Source organism: Phyllostomus hastatus, unplaced genomic scaffold (assembly GCF_019186645.2).
Source record: "Phyllostomus hastatus isolate PE091 unplaced genomic scaffold, TTU_PhHast_1.1 phas_scaffold_78, whole genome shotgun sequence".
Lineage (NCBI taxonomy): Eukaryota > Metazoa > Chordata > Mammalia > Chiroptera > Phyllostomidae > Phyllostomus > Phyllostomus hastatus.
Genome location: NW_025334041.1, coordinates 66,499,210 through 66,518,747, shown reverse-complemented (window position 1 = coordinate 66,518,747; position 19,538 = coordinate 66,499,210). Strand labels below are relative to the sequence as shown.

Sequence of the window (19,538 nt, the reverse complement as noted above, 5' to 3'; positions counted from 1 at the left end):
AAGCTTTTCTAGTCTAGTTTATGGGAGTAGTCACTATTTCCAGGTCTGTGTGAATTCCGAGTTATACTGCCTCCAGTCAATCCTTTTGGATGATTCATTCCCCAGACTCAAGTAGTTTCCTCACATGCAAGCACTAATTAGTACTCTGGTTTGACCTGGTTTTAAAGTCACTCTTCAAGACAGACAACAAGTTGAGAAACACAGTCTCTAGAAGGGTGTTCTTAAAATGTATATCCTTAGGCCAAGATTGGATGATTAGGAAATAGAACTTTACTTCCTCCTATTAGCACATTAGAATGAATTGTTTTGTCAGCTGGTTAAATGGTTACTTAGTCAAAGAAGTTAGAAGACGACTACCTAGCATCTGAATTTTTTTGAAAGTTTCCCACAAATGCCTACAAACAGCAGTGGTTAACAGATTTCACATATGCATCCCCAGGGCTGCTTGTTAAAAACACAGATTCCTGAAATTTGGTAAAATGTTGATAATTGTTAAATGTGGCTGATGGGTACATGGAGGTGTTGGGAACCACCCTGCCTGGTATCAGAAGCTGTAACCCCCACCTAGGCTAAGGCTAAGGGAATGCCCTTGGAACTGTAAGCCAGCAAGGAAACAAGCTTATCTCCCTGACAGGAGTGCCGCCTCTGCTCCTTCATACCTCACCCTGCCTGGACCCCAATGCTTGGTCGGTTAGCCAATGATGGGTAAGATTCTCCAAGGGGGGAACAACTTAAGACAGGCACAATCACATGGGAGGCCCCCAAAAGAAGGACTTTGGAGGCTACGGCAAAAGGGGGTGATGGCCTCTCACCTTTTGGCTTTGACAAAGCCTGAGTCCTCCTGCTCTGCAAGAAAATCTCTTAATCCCTTGGCTGCCTTACTTCCCTTGCTCCACCTAAGCCTGAAACAATGATAGGGTGGTGCCGCCCTGTGCTGGAAAGGGCGGATTCCCGGGTGACCAGGCCTAAGAAAGAACATGTAAATTCCTGTGAAACCTTCTTTGTTTAGAATGCTCTCAGTTGAATGAGAAGGGTCCAAGGAGGAAGTTAGTTTGTTCCTTAAAGTCTTACAGCTCTTTGACCCTGACTCAAAATAGACCCTCAGAGTTCTTTGTTACCTATTGTTTGATCCTTACTTCCTCGCAATGAGTAATGTGCTTTACCTGAATTCTTATGCAAAATGAACCCAATAAAAGCCAATTTGGACGGTAAATCGGCGCACTCCCCACTAGAGGGGGTGGCCGTTCTGTCCCTACTTCTCCACAGAAACTAGTCTGTCTCTGTGCATGTTTTTCTCGCATTTCGACCAGCCATCCGCAGCGTTCTGTGATCACTGCTGGCTGGTGACCCACACATCATGGAGGTCCATATATTTTTCTACTTTTGTAAGTTTGAAACTTTCCACAAGAAAAAAAGCTTAGAAGAACACCAAATATGTTAAGATTCCTGGGCCTCTATGCCTAGAGCTTGATTTAGTGACTCTGAAGTAGCACCCAGGAATCTGCATTTTAACAAGTGTCTTTAGCTCAGATGGCCCTTGAGAAACACTGGTACTCCTATTATTAAGTGATTCATTTGCTCAGCTTAATTGTATCCATGGTTGCTGTTTTCCCAATTAAGGCATTGTCCATGGGCCTCCAGACTGCAATGTTCAATTGAGTGAAAACTCTTCTCAGCTCATCAAGTTCTTACCTGAACAGCCTCTGAAGGACAGGGATCCTTGAAGCCAAATCCGTAAGAATGGAACTCTCCTCCAGTCAAAGAAGCAAGTTCTTTCAAAAAGTCATTTGCAATCTTGTCATTGTAATTGAAGGAGATGGTATAAATAGGAATTTTCTGAAACACTTTGACTTGGTCTATAACCATTTCGGGTGGCTAAAATGATAAGTTTTGAGGTGGGGTTGGGGTAGAGAGGACATGGAAAGAGAGAAAAGGAGAAAGCAAAAAATAAAATGTTAAATCCCTTAGTATTTGCTCTGGAGAGTGAAACCTCAACTAGTAATGCCCTACAGTATATAGCAGTGAGTAGCATCTTGGAAAGATGTCAGTTCAGTTCAGTAAGGGAAGCAAACACTGACAGAGTACAGAGACCCATGACATGGCCCTTGCCCTGTGAGGGTGGGAAGAAGAATCTGGAGAAAGATTTGGCTAACCAAGTCACCCAGCTTCAGGTGCACCTAAACTTAGAAGCCATGCTCTCAAGGTCATGGGCTATGCATTAGGCCTCCCTAAAGTATTGCAGTAAGAAGCCATGAATAGAACATCCCGACAATCAGGATGCTACTGGGTGTGGTCACTGGACCTTTATGTGGCTCCTAAAGGTCTCCACCAAAAGAGCATTTTCCAGCTTCAGACAAGACATGGACAATGTGTCTCCCACAGAGAGCAAACAAAGAGACATTAAGAGCCCTTCTGTGAGCTGGGCACTCTGTTGAGGCACAATGTTAATCCTCACAACTGTCTTGTGATATAGTTTTGGAAAATCTGTGCCTTCTCAATACCTTGCTAGCAGGAATATTACTCGGTGTATCTTCTTAGTTGGGGGGTGGGTGTGATTTGGCAGTATCTATGAAAACATATACCATTTTGACTGAGTGCACCTTTCAGAAATTGCACTACAGATATACTCATACATGTGCAAAATGATATATATGCAGTTACTTTTGCAACATTGTGTATAAAGATTGAAAACAACTTAAATGTCTATCTTCAGGGGATATAGCTCAATAGCCTTGTGATAGGATGGTAGACAGCTGTAAAATAAATGAGGAAGCTCTCTCTGAAATGATAATAAGCAATCTCTAAGGTAAATTGTTTTTTTAATAAAGGTCAGCATTGTGTGTTGAACATGGTATCATTTGCATATTTTTTAAAGGAAACGTGTATAAGTACTTACATGCTTGCAAACAAACTATCTCTGGAAGGAGATACAGGAAACTGGTAATACACATTGCCTCTTAACTGGTGAACGGGGGGTGGAAAGGAGAATTGTCTCTATATATCCTTTTGTTCCTTTGTAATTTGTACCATGTAAATGTATTACTATTCAAAAATTAAGTAAACATAATTAATGTTTATTAAATCTGTATAATGGAATATGGTTCATTGAGAATGTTATTTCTAAAGAACTTCTCATGATTTGAAAAAACTCCACATATTAGAAAAAAGCAGGATGCAAAGCTGAATTATGAATTATCTAATTTTTCTTCTTTCTTATGCTTATGCTTACCTGTATTTTCTAAATTGCAATACAATTAGTGAAAGTTTACTAAAAAGAAAAGGACCCCTTATCCAGATGACTTTCAAATAAACATATCTGGCCCCTATTTCTCAGAGCTTCTGGACATCCACAGACTACGAGTTCTCCCACTTAGCTTCGTCTCTCAGCAACCCCCAAACCTGCTCCTTTTTAAATTCTAATCAGTTAATAACATGATCATAAATCAGTCATCTTGACCTTTTTCTCCTTTGCTCCCTCTTCTCCTTCCTCTGCCCCCCAAACCTCTCCCAAATTAGTCATCGAGTCCTTTGAGGCTATTTCTATGATCTCATTTCTGAAGGGGGAGAAGGGGTTCCCCTCCTTTCTGCTGCTCCTATCCAAGCTGGGCCCATACCAGTATATCAAGATCTAGTGTTTCCCTGGTGCTAAGCAGGCATATTTCTAAAATACAGATGGAAAGAACCATATGCTCCTCTGAGCACAAGATCCCCACCCCCTGCCCCCCAGCCTGTGGTAAAATCATCCTTTCCATGTGGCATTCAAGGACCTTTGCAATCTTCCCCAACCTAACTTTGGAGACTCTGCCCTGACACTCTTCCATCATTGCCCTTATTCCTCACATTGTTTCTCTGAACAGCCCCTCTGTTCCTTCAACCCAGAATGCCAGTCATCTCTTATAAAACTCCTTCTCCTTATTCCAGACATCGCTGGAAATGTCCCTTCCTTGGCGGAAACTTGTGTGGTTGTCTCTCTATCTCGTACAGCAAAATTCATCACTATATACTCCCAGACATCTCATAGCACAAGCAAGCCCAGTCTCCATATCATGTCTGAGTTAACTGTACATGCCTAGCATGCTCCCTAAAGTGTCAGCTTCCTGCAGGCAGGGATATTACTCATCTTTGCAGCCTAAAACCTTGACACTACACATAGAACATAAACAGGGTACAATACATTGCTTCTGAAGAGAAAGTATAGTGAAGTTGATGGGAAAACCATTCCAAATAAAATTTTACTTTACATACAATTTCTCTGCCATAATACATCTAATGCTGCAGTAAATCCCGTTGCTTTACTGTTTAATCCCTGGACCATAGGACACATGATATTTTATACTATTTGTCCAGCTGTCTTCATATGCAAACACCTACCAATGAAGGAAACAAGTTGGTACTAATTTGCTTTAGTGGTTAATTTACATTGTACTGGCCTATAAATCTGTATATTTCTTTAACACCCAGAGCATTAGTCTGTCATTCATAAAGCTCAAAGATGAATAGACTCTGCTAAAACTTTAAAAAATGTTTCAGTCAGGCTAAACAAAACAAAGAACATTCAACTAGAAAGGCATGCTTTTGTTTAAATGATCACTAAGTTGAAATTAAGCATAAAATCAAGGCCATTATGCAGTGACATGTTTAAATTCAGTGTTCCCAAAGGAAAAAAATCAACAAGAATCTTCTCTTAGTTTATAATAAAATATAAACCAGTCTTCAGTGGCAGGTGGAGGCCTCCTCGCATGGGAGGAGGTTCTCCGGAGCGTTCTCCGGTCCTAAAGGCATGTGGCACACCAGCCAGACAACACTCAGGGTCATACGAGTTGTCCCTCTGTGTTTCAGTAGACAAAGGAATTCCTCTGTATATTTTCTCACCTCAGTTCTGCAAGCCTCAGCCAAGGAAACATCTTTTAACAGCTGTCAGATGACAGTTCAAAAAGTCCCCAAACCCATTCCTGACATTGACTTGCAGGGTATTGGTGAGTCCCTCTTTGTCCCTAACTTTGATAAGTACCTGATCAGGTCTCCCATCTGTCAAAAGGTAGATTGCTTGTGTTTCCTTATCAGCAAAAGCAATTTGCAGGGCACTCAGAGTGTTTGTGGAACTCCCAGTCTATAGAAAAGAATACCAAGCACACACTTGAATCTCAAGAAAGATCTCAAACAAATGTTTACTGCTTCCAAAAAAGAAAGTACCTGTGAAATAAAAGCTACATTAAAAACTATATTGAGATAATAATTTAAGCCCAGAATTCCAAGAAGCCAACCCCCTGGGTATGGCACAAGGCCTGCCTCCTGCTGGTCCCAAGACTGCTGGGCAGCAGGGCTGTGCACGTCTGTCCTGACGACAGAGCTCTTAATGCAATTCTACCTTTCTGTGTTTCTATGGGAGGAACTAAGCCAGTTACCGTTCATTCAGCTGTCAACACAGGTTCAACACGCAGCCTGACTACACTCTGGCAGGGATCATGTTTGTTTCAAACAAGGATTGATTCACAACACCCAAGATTTGGCAAACACAAATGTGGTATCATTAGCAACCTGGAGGTACAACAAAGAAATTGTAAATTTAAAAACTCCCACAGTTTCTGCCCAGGAACATGGAGCACTGGCAAGAGTGTCACTCCAAAACTCATAATGAAAGAACAGCGAGACAAACAGCAAGCAGGGAACTGCTGTTACACCCATTGGAGTGCTCAGGTCACAGGGCAGCCAACTGGCTCCAAACGTGGGGGGAGACGGGCACCGTCAGAGTCAGGCAAGATGCCATGCACTGGCCTTCTGGAACAGGATGCAGCCAGACACTTGTAAGAAAAGTTTCCCTGGGATGGTTGGTGAACTGTCAGAGGCTGCCCTGGTGTATACTGGCTACCGGGTAAAGGCCTGGATGTCATGACTGCAGAGGGAATCCATGCTCTCTTGGAGGCTTTTTCATCACAAGCCCCAGAGCGCTCACAGAAAAGACTGGGAGAGTCCCAGGAAAGCCTCCTTCGTGGGGCAGGACTGGGGAAGAGGGACAGTGGAACCTGAATCTCCAGAGACCCCCCTCGCCTGTATCTCCCCTATAAAACAAAAGCCTTAAACTGTGTGTGATGGGGAGGTGGAGAGAAGGGCAGAAACATGTCACCCTTAGGGCACAGGTGAAAACCCAGGACAGCTGGAGGAAGGAAAGAGGAAGGGACGGGAAGAACAGGCCTAGGTGCTGGGCTCAGAACTGCTGAGAGGCCCACAGCCCTAGTGGAGATACTGACTAAAGAAATTGGGTTAATGCAGCAATGTTCAACCTTTTTCCTCTCATGGCACACACAAACTAATTACTAAAATTCTGCAGCACACCAAGAGATATATTTTGCCAATCTGACAAAAAATAGGTATAAATTTGATTCATTCACACCAGACGGCTATTGTTGTATTGGCTGCGGTCATTTTTTAATTTGACAGCCTAAGGGAAAAGAGGTCAGTGCCCCTGGCTAAATAGCCAGGTACTGCACGTTTTAAAAATCCTGTGCACACCATTGAAAATCGCTTGGTTAACACAATCTTTATAAACCAAATGAGTGTCTATGTGAAGCCACTGCCATCTTTGCAGCTCAAAGCCGCAAACCCTTCCTCAAGCGTTTCTCTCCAGGATGACCTCAGCAGGTGGTCAAGTCCGGCCGCCTCTCCCAGCCCAGACTCCATCTTACCTTCATGTCTCTAACCCAGGACTGAGCCCCTTTCAAATTGTCTTCATTGATTTCAACAAGTTTTTCCTGCCAAGCAACTGCTTGAGTGGCAAACTGCACAAAATTGAATTTCCTTTTAAATTTCAGCTGTTCCTGTAAGAGACAATTATTATTTAACCATCAAACCACTCAAATGTAAGAAAATATTAGGACAGATCATTTTGATAAATTGTAATTACTATAATATGTATTCTCTCTTCTAGAAGCTAAAACTTACATTCAATAGGGAAAATCTTTTCTAGTACAAAAGACATTTAAGTAAAATTTATACATAGTTTGAATACTAAAACTTTACAAATGTATATATGCATGAATATATATTATGTATGACATACATAAGTTAATACCAATATATATAATGTGACATTAAATGTTATTTCTAATACTGATTAATGATATATCACATATGCACACTAAATGCAATATGCTTAAGAAAAAGAAATCCAGAACAGTGTTACATTTTGGTCATCACCTTTTTGGTAAGGCTCTTATTACATTATATAACTATTTACTTGCCTTCCATCAGCCCATATTTCTCCAGCAGAGGATTACCAAATTAAAAGTTGTATTTTCTAGTTGTCAACACTCCCCACAATTATTTTCTGTGGATAATACATCAATAATACTGACTCATGACAGCACTGTGTTGCCCCTTTCCAGGTGTGGGAACTTGGAGTTAGGAAACAGGGGCTGTCTGCTTCAGGCCCTGCAATTCAGAGGCGGCACAGGCTGAATGAGGGCAGGAGGCTCCTGACCATCAATGCTGGACCTGTGTGCAGACACCACCCCTCATAAATATTGGAAATTAAAATTCAAATGACAACCTAAAGACAAAACCGTGGAGGTGTGTGCACACCACAGACTTCAGGATAGAGATAGCCTGCAGCAGTGGACACAGACACTCCCTCGGTAACCCGGGTGTTGCAGGAAGGTCCCATCAAAGGGAGGTCTGCTTGCAAAGGGGAAATGATGATTCTCTAACTGACAAAAGGGAGTTTTCCCTACAATGGCTTTCCTGTGGATACTTGATTGCAAACCTCGCCTGTGCACCTCCCCTAACCAGAACAGATGATGATCGGTGGAGATACTGTCATGATACACAGGACCCCAGATGGGTGAACTGATAGCTCCATCTAACCTGTATAAACTGGATGATCTTGTCCTTCACCAAGTCCAGTTTGCCCTTCATTGAGTGAGATGTATCAATGAGGATGTAGATGCAATCATTAGACACTTTCCCAAAAAGGATTTGACTTCCATCTTGTAGCCACTTAATCCTAGGCAGGAAATAGTTTGAAAGTGAATGGTTGGAGCCTGTGGAAGGAAAGCATCTTCCTAAGAACTGAGTGATGCACCTATGGAGGCCAGAGCTGTGCTGTATTGTTCATATACAATCTTCTGTGAATGGACTAATCACTCACTTTGACAGGTTTCTGTGGAAAATCCTACACTGGAGCTGACTCCCTCATCAGCCCCTTCCTCTATCCATCATCAATCCAAGTAAAACAGAACTAGGAAAATTAACAGAGCAGAAAAATAAATCCAACACTGGGTTCCAAAGTCAAAGTAAATTATTTCCCATCATCTGAGAGTAAATTATTTCCAGTCATCCCTCAGCTATGACTTCAGACCCTTTGGTCTCCTAGCCCTGGTGACCACAGTCACGCTAGTAATGCCAGCATGTTCCTAATGTGTCAGTGCCACATATGTTCAACATCAGGCCACCCCAGGTCCCTGTAATAACAAAGTGCCAGGCAGCTGTCTGAGCAGCACAGCTTCCGTGGCACAGGCTTAGGCTGTCATCACAGGGTGCAAAATTAAATTCACAGCTGCAGGCAAAGCCAGGGGGAGGGACAGTCCAATGGAAAAATATTTGAAATCAAGTTCAGAGTTCAGCAAGGCCTAGGCAATAAGAATTTGTAGAACAAACTGCTGGAGAGTACTGAATGAAAGGAAATAAAACATTTCAAAATTTGTGAGAGGCAGGCAGCTAAAGAGATACTCAGAAGAAAGATTACACAAGTGCTTGCTTATATATAAAGAAAGTTCTCAAATCTGTGATATAAGTATCTTTAAAAACTTAAAGTAATGAGGAGAAAGAAAAATGGCACAGAAAGGAGAAAACCCGATAGAGAAAAAAAACAATGAAACTGAAAGCTGGTTTTTTGAAAAGATGAGTTAAATGGAATACCTCTAGCCAGACTGATTAGAAAATAAAAATGATATAAATTACCAAAATCACCTCTATGAGTATTTAAAGAAATTGAGTACATAGTTAAAAACCTTCCCACAGAGAAAAACTCCAGGCCCAGATGGCTTCAATGGTGAATTCCACATATATTTAGGGGAGAGATGATACCAATTCTCTACAGACAATAGAGGAGAGAAAACTTTCCAACAACCCTTGACACCTGGTGCAATGAGAGGGACAAAATGACCTGGCAGCTGCCAGGTGCAATGTCTTTAAGCAGCATCCTTTTCCCCAGATCTGAAATCCCAACTACTCTCCCCCCAAATCAACCCTAAAACTATAAGCAGAAAAGACTCCACACATGAGGATTACTTTTTCTGAGTAACCCATCACCAGCTGGATTTGAGAAGCTGGGGCTCTGAAGGCTTAATGTGGAGACAGATGTCTGCAGCTTGAAGCTTTATAATAGAAGACACAGAAGAAAGGAGGAAATTCTCATTTCCAAGTGGCTACTACAGGCTGGGTACTGGCCTACACTTATCACATTTAGTATCTAATCTAATCCATAGAATACATTTCTAAATGGTATTAATATTCCCACTTTATAAATGAGGAAACTGATGACCCAAAACAATAACTAACTTGCCCAGAGTCATGCAGCAGGTAGCAGAGCTGGGACTAGACTCCAGCTCTATCTGACCTCAGAGCCCATGCACCTAAATGGACTTGGTCTTCATGATCCGAAGCCGTCCCCTGGCATTGCCAGGTGAAAGCCCGAAGGTAGATCATCCCCATGCGTCTGAGGTTGAGGTTACAGTATTAGTACACCAGATTCATTAGCCTTACCAGATCTTAGGAAATAGCAGGGTTGAGAAGGATCACATAGAGTTATTTTTAGCTGATTTGTAATACATACAGGGTCTGGCAGAAGTAAGGCCTGCTTGAGTGTGGTTGGTAGGGTGATAATATGGGTGTAATAATTTATAGTTTGAATTTGAACATTTCACCTAAAATGTCACATGGTGTGCTTGAGTGTGATATTGTTATGTTATAGAATTACACCCTTGTGATTTTGTAATAAAAGATTTTGCAATAAAAAGGGGTGTTATTTGTGTCAGACCCTGTATATATATTTCCACTATATTCAGATATTTCACATTGTGACAGTTACCCTGAAATCAAATATATTCAAGAGTACAGAGGACAGATGTAATACAGTCTCAATACCTGTGGCCAAAAACAAATTCAAGACATGAGGAGAAGCGTTCCTTAGCTTTCTATGGTGATATGCAACCACCATAATAATTCCATTTTTGTTTGCTGTTTTCCAGAGTCAGAATCCAAACGTCACCCTTTGTTATTAACAAGGCTACTAGCAAACCATCAGGTGGCAACCTTGACTTAATATGTTTACTGGCCATTTCTCTTGGTTAAGCTTTACAAAGAGATCAAACAGACTTGAATTTCAAGAGAGACTAGAGCACTTGCACCATCCTGTAAACACACCAACCTCTGCTGGATCTGAGCCAGGACTGCATGAATTCTCTCACTGTACCATGTGCACTTCTCCTTGGTAATGCAGACGTGGACCAAGCTCCCATCCTTCCAGGGCACATGGACAAATCTGCTACAGTATTTCGCATGGACTATCTTCTTGTTGGTCTCCTGAGGAAAGCACAAAGAACAGAAGCCACTCAGAAGTCACTCCCCAGAAGAAAAGTCTCCAGGTGGCACCTCTATCTCTGCCTTATTTATACAGCTCTTAGCACTCACTCCTGCAGTAAAATCATTCAGCTGTTGGTTTGACCAAACTTGCACTGGGGCTTGCCCGACACGGAGACTAGTGCTGGAAGTCATGAATGCGGGTCAGAAAGACACGTGCAATCCCATCTGTGCCCCAGAGAAGCTACTATTTCCAGCATACCTAGAGATACCTAGAGAATGAGTGCAGATAGAGACGAGGTCTGAGGACTGTGTCTTGAGACCCTTTGGCATTTAGAGTTTGGGAAAGAAATAAAGAAGGCAGAGAAAGAATAGCTGTGAGGTAGAAGGCAAAACAGGACAGTGTATTTTCTGCAAGTAAAAAAAAATTTCAGCCCTGGCTGGTGTGGCTCAGTGGATTGAGTGCCAGCCTGCCAACCAAAGGGTCACCGGTTTGATTTCCAGTCAGGGCACATGCCTGGGTTGCAGGCCAGGTCCCCAGTAGGGGGCACATGAGAGGCAACTACACATTGATGTTTCTCTCCCTCCCTTCCCCTCTCTCTAAAAATAAATAAATAAATAAATTAATTAATTAATTAATTAATATCTTTTAAAAAATTTCAAGGAAGTAATCAAACAATATCGAATGTTGATAACAGGCCAAGGAAGAGGCTGAGAATTGACCCCTGGAGTTAGCAACTCAGGTATCCCTAAAAAGAGTGGGTTTTGGTGGAGAGGGGGCTTTCACCTGACTGGAGTACATTTAAGAGAGCATGGGAGAACCACAGAATTGGAGAATGGGAATGTATAAAACTCTAAGGGAATTGAATTCTAAAGAGGAGCTGAGGAATGAGGCTAATGAGGCAGAGCTGGAGGCAAACAGATTAAAGCACTGTATATTTAATATGGGAGAAATAACACGATATTTATGCACTGATGGGAAAGATCTAGAAATCAGAGCAATACTGATGACAGAAAATAGAAAGGGGGGAATGAATGAATGAGGGAACAGGGATCAGTGAACACATGGAGGGCTTGGCCTTAGACAGAAGCAAGGACAGCTCAGCCATCCTAGAAGAAACAAGAGGAGAACACAGACTCAGATGCTGGGAGATTTGTAGCTCTGAGGCAGGTGTTCATGGATTTTCACTACAACGTTCAGTGAAATGGGAACAAGGTCATCTGCTGAGAATGAGCATAGAGGAGATGTTGAAGTTGAGGAGGAAGAAGCTAGACACCTTGCAGAATGCAAGTCTGAGTGGACTGGGAGAGGACAGTGGGATTGTGGTGCAGCACAAAAGATCCACCTGAAGTTACAGGTCAGGGATTTAAGGTGAAACCAGACACCATGGCTGTGTGTTTTTCTCCATTTCATCTACTGTAGTCAACTGCACAGGTATAAGGCAGAAAAGAGAGGAAGGTGGATTTAACCAGGGCTGGGGTTTTGCCAGGGAGTATAATAATGTACGAGAGAAAAGTAGTTGAGGATATATGGCAGGACTAAAGGATGGAGAGAACAGAAAAAAGATGGTAGAAACAACAGATTGTACATCCCATTGGGGTTGAAAGATTGATGGAATTAGAGCAGCAGAGGAAATGACTTAAAAAAGTGATCATCAGATAGTGGGACCTTTGAAATTGATTATGTGGTTTATGATCACACAGCTATTTGAAACAACAAGGTCAAGGATATGCCTATGACAAGAATGGTAGACATGGAGTGGAGGAGAAAGCCATTAGAGAAGAGTAGGTCAGAGAAATGAAAGATCAGGCTATTGGAAGGGTAATTCACATGGTATTGACCTTACTAAGAATTGAAACAGAGCCAGCGATAGCAAGCCAGAAGCTTAATCTTCAAGGATTGATAGAGATAACCTGGGCCTCAGTAGGTAACAGCCACATTCTGATTACATGGGAGGAGGGCAGGAGAATGATCAAGCAGCAAAGAGGTGACGGCCTACCTCCAGGCCCACAGGAGATGGGCAAAGAAACCAGGGCCCTTGAGAGAACCCAAACAAGCAGAAGAAGGGAACATTTCAGAATGCCTGAGGCTCTGGGTGGGGGTGGTTTGCTGATGACTTCTAGGTCCAGGGTCACAGTAAAAGAGTTCTAGGAGTCAGGGAGGAATGCAGGAGGCTCAGAGAAGGGAGGTCAGAGACACACATGAATGAGATTCAGGGGTTCAGTGGTGACTGACGTGAACAGGGTTCGAAGGGCATGATAAGATCAGCCCTGATGCTGCCAAGGCAGGCAGAGAGGGGAACCACACCTCCGCAGTGGTGCAAGAGGGAAGGAGAAAGATGTTCTCATTCTCACACATTCCTGCAGATGAGAGGCACATGAGAGGTTTCCCTACACTCAATCTCTTCACATGGCATCTGCCAACTGCGTCTTAAGCACTTGCAAATAGAAACACACCAGACCATAAGTTTACGTGAATACAGTTGTTAGGCAGCACAGTCTCAGAATGGGAAGAGCACAGTGTGAGAGCCAACCAGATCCAAGTTCAAGCTATGCCTCCACCTGCCATGAGATGGCAGGTAAGTTGCCTAGCCTTTCAGAGCCCCTGTGACTTTGTTTTCTCATGTGTGATATGAGAGCACATTCACCTTATATAGAAAGCACATGGGCACTCCATAAATGCTCATTTCTGACTCACCATGTTTTTGATAAAGAAAAGAAGGCAGGTAACATCTACTGGACATCTAAGTGCCAGGCACTGTGCTCAGACATGCATTTTTTTAAATCCTCACCTGAAGTTATGTTTATTGTTTTAGTGAGGAGAGGGCAGAGAGATGGGGTAGGGGAAAGAGAGAGAGAGAGAGCGAGAGAGAGATATCAGTTGCCTTCTGTATGCACCCTGACTAGGATTGAAACCCACAACCTAAGTATATATGTCCTCACTGGGAATTGAACCTGCACACTCTGTTGTATGGGATGATGCTCCAATCAACTGAGCCACCCAATCAGGGAATGACATTCATTTTTAAAATTTGGACTTTAAACCACACACATTACAGATGTGGAAGGTGAGATTCAAAGAGGCTAAATTTTTCCTCAACATCTCATAATTAATAACTGGTAGAAACAGCATTCATACCCAGGTCTTCTTACTCCAAATTTGGTGCACTGTCTACCAAACCCCACTGCCTGGTATAGAGTGATGGCTCAATAAATATTTGTTAGAGGAGCAAATGGTAATACTAGAGTGGGCTTTTGAACATCAGGGCTGGCTTGGTACATAAGCAGCATAAGCAACCACAAATGTGATGTGATTTTGGGGGTGGCCCAAAATACCAAGTTACTGAACTTTGCCTGAAATTTCCTAATTAGAAATAAATTTTTGTCCCCTCCTCCTACCTGCTCATTTTTCTTAGAATGCTACACAGCAAGGCCTTTTTAGTCATTTATCTCAGTGCAAATGAGTTTCCTAGGTCAGTATAAAAACCTACAAACTGGTTTTTATAGTTAAAATTTAGGGGCCTGCCCAGTGGGAGTATGTGAGGACCCTAAATAAGCTGCTTATTTCACAGCCTCAGTTTCTTCCTAACTTATCATAATTTTTAGTATAAATTCAGTTTCAGATATGTAGCACCAAATACTAAAGATAAAATTGTTACCTTTTCACCAATATTTGTGAAAGAAGATAGTTGTACTATATATTTCTCAACCTTTACTATATTAGTATTTGATAGAACAAGAAATTTGAGGTAAAATTCCCCATTTAAAAGCCAAATTATTCAAGCTCTCCCTATAAAATTTCATATAAAACTGTCAAGGAAGAACAGGAGAAAAATCATATTAGAGAGAAACCTGAGCGCACCACCACATTGCCAGGAGGTTGCAGTGAGCTGTGTTCAAATGGACAGGGATTTATATTTTTAAATATCCAGGTCTGAATGTATTTTAAACAATGAAAATTTAGTTAAGTTTGATTTCCTGAACTAATAACAGTACTGAATAATGTCTACAAAATCAGAAAACTGTGCTGGGGAGGAAACAAATGAGATTTTCTTGCAATGCAGCAATTACTCTGCATCCCAGTAGATATGCCAGGAAACAGGTCTGGTGTCAAATCTGCATTTTTCTTCTAATTGAATTTTTCTATTTTCCTTCTTGCAGTTCATTGCCAACACACAGCAGTAAGAGGGCAAACAGACAACATCATGTGGCTACTGTAACCCTGAAAGAAAGAGCCCTTCCCTGAGGAGCCCTGCGCAGGCAGCCCAGGGAGTGTCAGAGAGACTAGGGTTTCACCTCTGACTGGACAGACATCTCAGTGACAATCTTGACATTGCATCGGAGACTCAGAGAATAACACGAAGTGGCTTGCATTGGAGAAGGATCTGAGTTCCTCTCCCAGTCGTGTCTGTGAAGTTGACATTACCGGCAGGTCTGCTGTGTTGTTGGCATTTTAGCACACTACACAGTGGGTACCTGGGCCTTTACCACCTTCTCAAAGGGATTTCCTTCAGTTTTAATAAATTTAGAACATTCTTTTTATCCCAATTTTCTGTTTCATATTGTGACACCTTTTTAGTCTTTCTGTAATTCTAACTTTTGATAGTTCTGGTTTTTATTTATATATCAGTATTTCTCAAAGCGTGGCTCCCTGGACCAAAGCATCATCTGAAGATTGTTATAAATGCAAATTCTTGGCATTCCAACCCTGTGCCTACTGACTCATGTATGCTGATATTTAGGAGCCATTATTAGAGATCATCATCCTTCCATTGTAAGCCCGAGTCAGGCATTTAGAGAAGCTATACCCTTTTCTGACTCATTGACATAACAGAATTACAGCTTTCAAAAGTTCTCAATATTCACCCTTCCAGTGCTATAACTCCTTAAAGAATCTGATTTTGTGTTTATTGGGAATCTTCTAAATACGGGCTGGTAGTCTAAGACTAGTGCATCTTGGGGATAGTGGCAATACAAGAGGGCCATACTAGGAATGCCTGCTCTGGGCATATTTACCAGTAGTTTCTTTCTTCTATTCAATATGGAGGAGCAAAGGGCTTCTCTTTAGAAATACTGTTGAATAATTTTGAGACTCAAAATTCCTGAATTTCTACAAGCCCAGCTCTTGGCTTATGTATAATTATTGTATAATTCACTTATTTCAAGGAACCATTCCCAGAGTTGATCTCCACTCAGAAGAGTATATGATGAGAAGAAGAAGGAACATTCTTCTGCATGGAAACCGCAGCCAGTTTCCCTCCATGTGGCCTTTAACCTTGGTCCTGCCATGAGTTCTGGTCTAAGAGAGGCCTTACCTACCTGCTTAGGGTATCAAGAGAAGGCCACAGCTCCACCGGGAGTGCACTTACCGCACTGGTCTGTATGTACTCGTTCTCAGGCTTGGCTTTTATATCAACAACTCCATCAGCATGGCGGAAGGAGCAGTCAGCAAGGACATCATAAAATGACAGATTTTGGGCTTTTAAGCCATATTTCTGCAGCCACTTCTTAGAGTCCCAGATGTCTTCTGGATTTGATTCATTTCCAATGGAGGTTCCTGATTCTATGTTTGGAATCACAATTTATTAGCCATCCATATTACATAAGCCATTCATATTTCACCCCACCCTAATATTTACCAAGCTGGGGAACATATTCTTTGTGAGGGCCCACTCGTTTCAGGAAGAATGCTTTTGAAAGCAGGACTGGCAAAGAATTCATTCACAAGACTGGAAGGCAGGAATCTGCTACTCTTCATCTTCTTTTCTCCTCTACCCAATTTGACTGGCCCCATGCAGAGGTGGAGATGGCCAACAAACCAAGGATGTGTGTTGGGAGAGTATTAAACTTGGGGTCAGAAAGTCTGGGTTCAAATCCTGTCTCCATCACTTATGAACTTGGGCAAGTTCTCAAACTTGGTCAAGTCATCCCACTTAACCTCTTTTGAGTTTCAGCGAATTCTTCACCTGCCGAAGGAAGGTAGCATCTACTGAGCTTTCTCTGCTGTGTGGAAGCCATTCAAGAAGAAAAGCCATTGGAAGTGCTTTGTAATGAGGGAGGAGAAGTAGAGGCATGTAACCCACATTGAAGTTGAAGTCAGTCAACCCCAGCAGACTGGTGTGCTGCCTGCCAGGAGTTCCCTTGGTGGATTTATTCTGATGCAGAGCTTGGCCCTCAATTCTGTAGGCTCAGAAACTTCATATGACAGCTCAGACACCTGAAGCTGATCTATGACAACACACCTTAGTCAGATTCACAGGATCAAGTATAATCCAGAAGGCCAATTGCCCAAATATTCCCAGCCTTTGACACATTCCCTTGGTGTTTTCCAAAGGTTTCCTATACTCTTTAAGCAGGAGGAGGTTTTATGCTCCCTGTGCAGAAAAACCATGTAAGCCAGCTCTCACACAAGCTGGCACAAACCCCATAGTGCTACCTTAGGGAGACTGGAGTATCTTGGGGTGGCACAGAGGAGAGAGGGAACAAATGTGAAGCTGAGAAGGAGGCACTGGTGTCTGGAGCAGGCTTGCATTGGCCTGGGAGAGGACAGTACACCTCTCCTTCCAGCCCCTTGCTCAGTGGGAGCACACTGCCAGGTAAAATGGACCATGCTGGTTGTGTTTACAAAATCTGGAGATCAGCATGTGCTACAAGTCAGGGGGTTTTTTATTCCAAAGTGTGGATTGGTAAACACTTATCTGCATGCCACTGGAAGGAAGACAGAATGGACCCTGAGATTTTAGCCCCATTGGGACAGCAGAGCTCTAGGAAGACCAGGAGGAATGTTGGGGAGGTGGGTTTTCACAAAGTGTATTACCAAGTGTCCACCAGCCCTATAGAATTTATTTCCACGTAGATTGGTGGTTCTAACCCTGAATACTGGAATTCTCTGAGAAGTTTTAAAAATACTGCTTCCTGGGCCCCACCCATTAGATTCTGCTCTAATTGGTCTGAACACTGGGATTTTTCAAACTCCCAGATGATTGCACTGTGCAGCCAAGCCTTGCACCTGGGTTAAGATAGAAAGAGCTTTCTAAAATATGAGATGGTGATCCCATCATTTAGGCTTCCACCAGACATAGATTCAAGTCAAATTACACTTTTAATTAAATAGTAGCACTTACTATTAGGAAAACAAAAATATTATTCATTCTTACCCATTACCATATTTAAGGGGATATATAATTAAAATAAGATTTGAAGACAAAACACTTTCAAGTCAATTATTTCTCAGTAATGTGTAAAGGATCTGTCCATTAGTCCTACATGTGAGCCAAGTCCTCACATATTAATAAAATACTTTTTAAACAATACACTCTGAAATCTATTGGAACTGGACCATCTCAAAGAACCCTGTTTTTGACTTTTGAACTTTAAACAAATCTGGCATCAAAAGCTGCTCTGGTACAGCTCCCAGTGCCAGCAGTTGGTTTCTATGTAACTCACAAAGTGTCCTCTCACCCCAGGAGCTCCAACCAGGGGCTTCCTGAAGCTTCTGATCCCTGAAGTTCCTCTGCAGGTTCACCTGCACCACAAGGAAGCAGCATGAAGGGAACAGAGCTATTTACTCAGTGAGATCCGCTTCCTTGGAGAAACCCCTTGGGTGGTTATTTTTCCTCACTATTGTTAATTTAAGCCCTTGTCTCCTCTTTATTCATACTTTATTATTCACCTCTCTTCTTTCTAATCAATAGGTGTAATGGGAAATACAATTTTTATTCGATTATTTCCATAGCAACACACACACACACACACACACACACACACACACACACACAATCACAACCTTCTGCTCTGTTTTGGCGTGACTTCTTTTAAATCAACAAGAATCCTTTATAAATGATAATGATCAATTCCAGCTTACCTTAAAAGAATTCCCTAAAAACATACCACATCAATTTTAACAAGGGTTTTTGAAGATCCAGAGACTAACTTCTGACTCTTTCTAGTGTCACCCAGGACCACTCAGCACAGTCACCTTGAGGGCATTACTCAGGCTACCAGTTATCCTCCAGGAAGGGGGTTCAGAAGAAGACCCCAAAGCAACTTGAACTTCATAAAGGAAAGAGAGGGCAGCCAAAAGACAGCCTAGGTTCTCCAATGCTGAAGAAAGGAGCAAAAGGGGAAAATCTTTTTACTTTCATTGCAAATTATACCAATTAGTAGCTGAGCCTCATTTTGCCTAACAGGGAATGGAAGGACCTCATCTCTTTATTAGAGTCACCTGCTAAAGGTTCTTTCCATTCCCCTGCAGTTATCTGAATTAAAAATTTGTTGGGAACCGCCCTGACTGGTATCAGAAGCTGAAACCCCCGCCTAGGCTAAGGCTAAGGGAACGCCCTTGGAACCGTGAGCCGGCAAGGAGACAAAAGCTTATCTTCCTGGCAGGAATGCTGCTTCTGCTGCTGAACCCCAAAAAGCTTGGTCGGTTAGCCAAAGACGGGTAAGATTCCCCACGGGGGGAACAACCCAAGCCAGGCACGATCACTTTGGGAGGCCCCCCAAAAGAAGGACTTGGGGGGGGGGCTGCAGCAAAAGGGGGGTGATGGACCCTCACTCCTCGGCTTTGACAAAGTCTGAGTTCTCAGCGTCTGGAAGAAAATCTCCTTATCTCTCGGTGGCCTTAGTTCCCGCGCTCCACCTAAGCCTGAAACAATGACAGGGTAGTACAGCTCGGTACTGGGAAGTGCGGATTTCCCGGGGTGATCAGGCCTAAGAAAGAACATGTAAATTACTGTGAAACCTTCTTTGTTTGGAATGCTCTCAGTTGAATGAGAAGGGTCTTAGGAGGAAGGAAGTTTGTTCCTCAGTCTTACAGCTCTTTGACCCCCAACTCAATAGACGGGCAGAGTTCTTTGTTTTCTATAGTTCCTTACTTCCCCTAATGAGTACTGTACTTTACCTGAGTTATTATGTAGCATGAGCCCAATAAAAGCAGGTATGGACTGTAAATCGCGCGCTCC

General features: G+C 42.5%; 1 protein-coding gene across 1 annotated transcript in view; it reads right to left on the bottom strand.

The window, feature by feature from the left end:
- The window catches only part of VWA3B (von Willebrand factor A domain containing 3B), a 204,174-nt gene that overhangs the window by 83,025 nt on the left and 101,611 nt on the right, over positions 1 to 19,538 (bottom strand). Inside the window, exons 9-14 of the mRNA XM_045826975.1 lie at positions 15,945 to 16,138; positions 10,424 to 10,578; positions 7,861 to 7,999; positions 6,684 to 6,815; positions 5,012 to 5,110; positions 1,693 to 1,875 (exon numbers count right to left, since the gene is read on the bottom strand). Coding sequence (XP_045682931.1) covers positions 1,693 to 1,875; positions 5,012 to 5,110; positions 6,684 to 6,815; positions 7,861 to 7,999; positions 10,424 to 10,578; positions 15,945 to 16,138 — 902 coding nt within the window. The remainder of the gene's footprint in view (positions 1 to 1,692; positions 1,876 to 5,011; positions 5,111 to 6,683; positions 6,816 to 7,860; positions 8,000 to 10,423; positions 10,579 to 15,944; positions 16,139 to 19,538) is intronic.